This window comes from Platalea leucorodia (genome assembly GCF_965183815.1).
Source record: "Platalea leucorodia genome assembly, chromosome: 22".
Lineage (NCBI taxonomy): Eukaryota > Metazoa > Chordata > Aves > Pelecaniformes > Threskiornithidae > Platalea > Platalea leucorodia.
In genome coordinates, this window is record NC_138844.1 from 4,791,886 (window position 1) to 4,795,204 (window position 3,319).

Below are 3,319 nucleotides of genomic sequence, written 5' to 3' on the forward strand. Positions count from 1 at the left end.
CCACCTCCCTCCTCTCTTTTAAAGTCTTTGAGGAAAGATTTTGACGTATTCGTGTTGTTATCAGATTGATGGGCAGGGTTTGATTGAAACCCCTTTGTCATGCAAATGTCAGGGCCTTGATGGATGAGCTCAGAGATGTGACAAACTTCAGGAGCCCCTCGCTCATTGGGCTGGGGGCGGAGCACGTGGCCGCCTCCCCCGGCCCCCCCGGCCCCGCCGAAGGCTGCGGGGTTCGAGGGCCAGCGAGGCATGGACGGAAGTTTTACAGCTTTGACATACTATCTAAAGGTTGTAGGGCAGGCGGAATCCCCCCCAAAACAGGCTGACCCTCCTCCATCAGTGGCAGATGGACAATACTAGGATGAACTCCTTCTTAGAGTATGCAATTTGTAACCGTGGGACGGGCGCCTACCACCATTTAGAGCAAAGCTCCACTTCCTTCCCCTCTTGCTCAGGTAGCCCCGCCAGTGACACTTTTAACGGGGACGGGCGCTTTGGGGCGGGAGGGAGCGGGGCCGGGGCCGCCCAGCTCCCCCAGCAGAGCCCCGGCTACCACCCTCCCTCCTCCGGCCGCCCCGGCCCCTTCGCGGGCGCTGCCCCGGCCGCCGGGTACCCAGCCCCGGCCTGCAGCCCCGGCTACGGGCACCACCAGCTCTACCTCGGCCAGCGGGACGCGGATGGTGCCTACTTCCAAGCGGCCGGGTACTCGGCCAACGCGGGATCCAGCCTCGGCTCCCTCGCAGAGAGCTACTGCGGGGCGGTGGCGGCCGCTGGGCCGTACCAGCAACACCACCTTTACGGGCAGGAGCAGCCCAGCTACTTGCCCGCCGGTTACAGCAACCTCTCGCCTTCTCTAAACGAGGACAAAGACCCTGCCTGCCCCTCCGAGCCCTGTCCCAACGCCGGCACCACGCAGACCTTCGACTGGATGAGAGTGAAGAGGAACCCGCCCAAGACAGGTGAGTTTGGGGAGCCCAGCGCCGGGCGAGGATGGGCCCCATCGGGGGGGGAGGGAGGCGGGGGGCAGCCCCCCAGCCCCGCAGGGCCAGGCTGCCTTCCCCGGGGCTTGTGCCCCAGGTAGCTGGGCTCATCTTCCAGGGGAACACGGATTTGGTTTGCTTTGGGTTTCCGTTTGTGTTTTTAAACACCAGCTCAGCGCTGAGGAAAAGCCAGCTAGAGATTTTCCAGACGCATCTGATGGAGGGTCCCTGAGCCCAGTTTCCCACAGGCCCAATGCGATTTAAGTCCAGCTGGGAATGGAAAACGCTCCGGGCTTCCTGCTCCTTCCACAGCCGTGGCTGCCATCTCCCCTATTGTTCAACTTCCTTCTCCACAATCTTCCTTAAATCACCATCTTCCCTCCTCCCCCCATCATCGCCCTCCCCTTCCACTCCTTCCCACGCACGTTCAAGTTTCATGGCAGTTCGCAGGGAACCGGGGGGGAACGGTTGCAAGGGAAGGGCGGCAGCTCCGCAGAGCCCGGGGCGGTCTGTCCCTCCAGGCCGGGAAGCCAGGGGCAGCCGAGGGGCCGGGAGGGAGCACGAAGCTCCGGGCGGTGGAGGGACCCAGGAGAGGAGGGAGGGGAGCGGGGGAGAGCCCGCACCCGCAGCCCCCCCGGCCCGGTGCTCGGGCTGCTCCTGCCCTGTTGGTGTTTGCTCGTTAACAGCTAAAGCCTCGGAGTACGGGCTGCTGGGCCAGCCCAACACCATCCGCACCAACTTCACCACCAAGCAGCTGACGGAGCTGGAGAAGGAGTTTCACTTTAACAAGTACCTCACCCGGGCCCGGAGGGTGGAGATCGCCGCTACCCTGGAGCTCAACGAAACCCAGGTCAAGATCTGGTTCCAGAACAGGCGGATGAAGCAGAAGAAGAGGGAAAAGGAGGGTCTGGCCCCGGCCGCTGCCTCCAGGTCTGCGAAGGAAGCGGGCGAAGCCTCGGATCAGTCCAACTGCACCTCACCTGAGGCCTCCCCCAGCTCCGTCTCTTCCTGAACGGCCTCCCCGCGGGGCCCGGAGCCCGGCCCGGGGCCGCTGCTCCCTGCAGCCCCCGACAGGCGCCCGCGCACCCGCACATGCACGGCCCCGTCCGCGCACACGCGTGGAAGCGAGGCCACGCTTCCCTCCGAGCGGTCCCCGCGGCTCCGGCCCTGCCCACACCTGCGATACCAGTTCTCCCGCTTGCATTTCTCTCTCTTAATTTATAGACCCTCCGTAAAACCCTGGACTCCAAGGGAGCAGCCGTGTCCTCGCGTGTCCTTAGCAATAGGCGCTTGTCTCAGGGACGTTTCTCCCTCTCCCTTCTCCCTCCCCTATAGGAACTGCACTTTCAACCACAGAAACTTTAAAACGAATTTAGTTCTCTCCCGCTTGAAAAATGTGCACAACGACTTCTGCCCGCGAGAAGGCTACGTTTGATGTATTTTTCCTCCCCGCGAGATTGTAAAAAAGTTTGGGGCATTTTTTTTGTTTCCCTTTTATTTACTGTATGTATATCTTGGAACGAGATCCGAGGCTCCCGAGACGCTGGAGGCCTCTGCAAAGACCCAACCAAACCCTAAACATCAACTCAACTCCTCCGCTACCATTTTGCACTATTCCTGCCCTACAGGGTTTCCAGGCGCTCGGCGGCTCCGCCCGGTGCCGGGGAGGGAGGGCCGTGCCAGCAGAGCACCGGAGGCGAGGCGGGGGCTGCCCCCGGGGCGCTCCGGGCAGCGGGCGCGGCCGCGGGGGTGCGAAGGTGGCGGGGAGCGGGGCGGCGGGGGCGGCGGGGCCTGGCTCCCCCCCCCCCATGCATTGGCTGCTATTTATTGTACGGCTCGATGGCCTCGAAGTCTTGGAGCGAAGTAGCACGGTTCCTTGTACCCCCCACCCTCTTGGGTTTATCGGAGTCCGATAAAAACATTATTGAACCACGGCTAAATTGTTTCCCTTCCCCACGAGAAACTTTAAGCTAGGACGAACTGAAAAGCACGGCAACTTTTGTTAAAGATTATTTTAAAGAGAAAAACGTCATCGAGAAAAAACTAGCGGTTTCTTAATCGGAATCTCCCATTTCCCCTCCACTCCCTTCCCCGTGCTCTGTATCTCGACATGAAACTACCTCAGTCTAATAAAGTTTACTTTTTCCACACGCCAGTCCTCTCGATTCCAAACGAAATGGAAATCGCCCCCGTCCAGGGAAACGCGGGACGCGGGGCGGGGGGAGCCGGGGCTCGGAGGGAGAAGGAGGAAGGAAAAGGTCTCCGGCTGCTGCCAAGGCTCCCAAAGAAACCTCCCGATCTGCGGGTACCCCGCGGCCCGCCCCCGCCCTTGGCCCCGG

General features: G+C 61.6%; 1 protein-coding gene across 1 annotated transcript; it reads left to right on the plus strand.

Annotated features, from left to right (window-relative positions):
• Positions 1–346: 346 nt before the first annotated feature.
• On the plus strand, positions 347–1,992 carry HOXB1 (homeobox B1; the record flags this gene model as incomplete). Its single annotated transcript, XM_082332138.1, has 2 exons — positions 347–959; positions 1,667–1,992. The coding sequence occupies 2 exons, from the start codon at positions 347–349 to the stop codon at positions 1,990–1,992; spliced, it is 939 nt and encodes a 312-aa protein (XP_082188264.1).
• Positions 1,993–3,319: the final 1,327 nt, after the last annotated feature.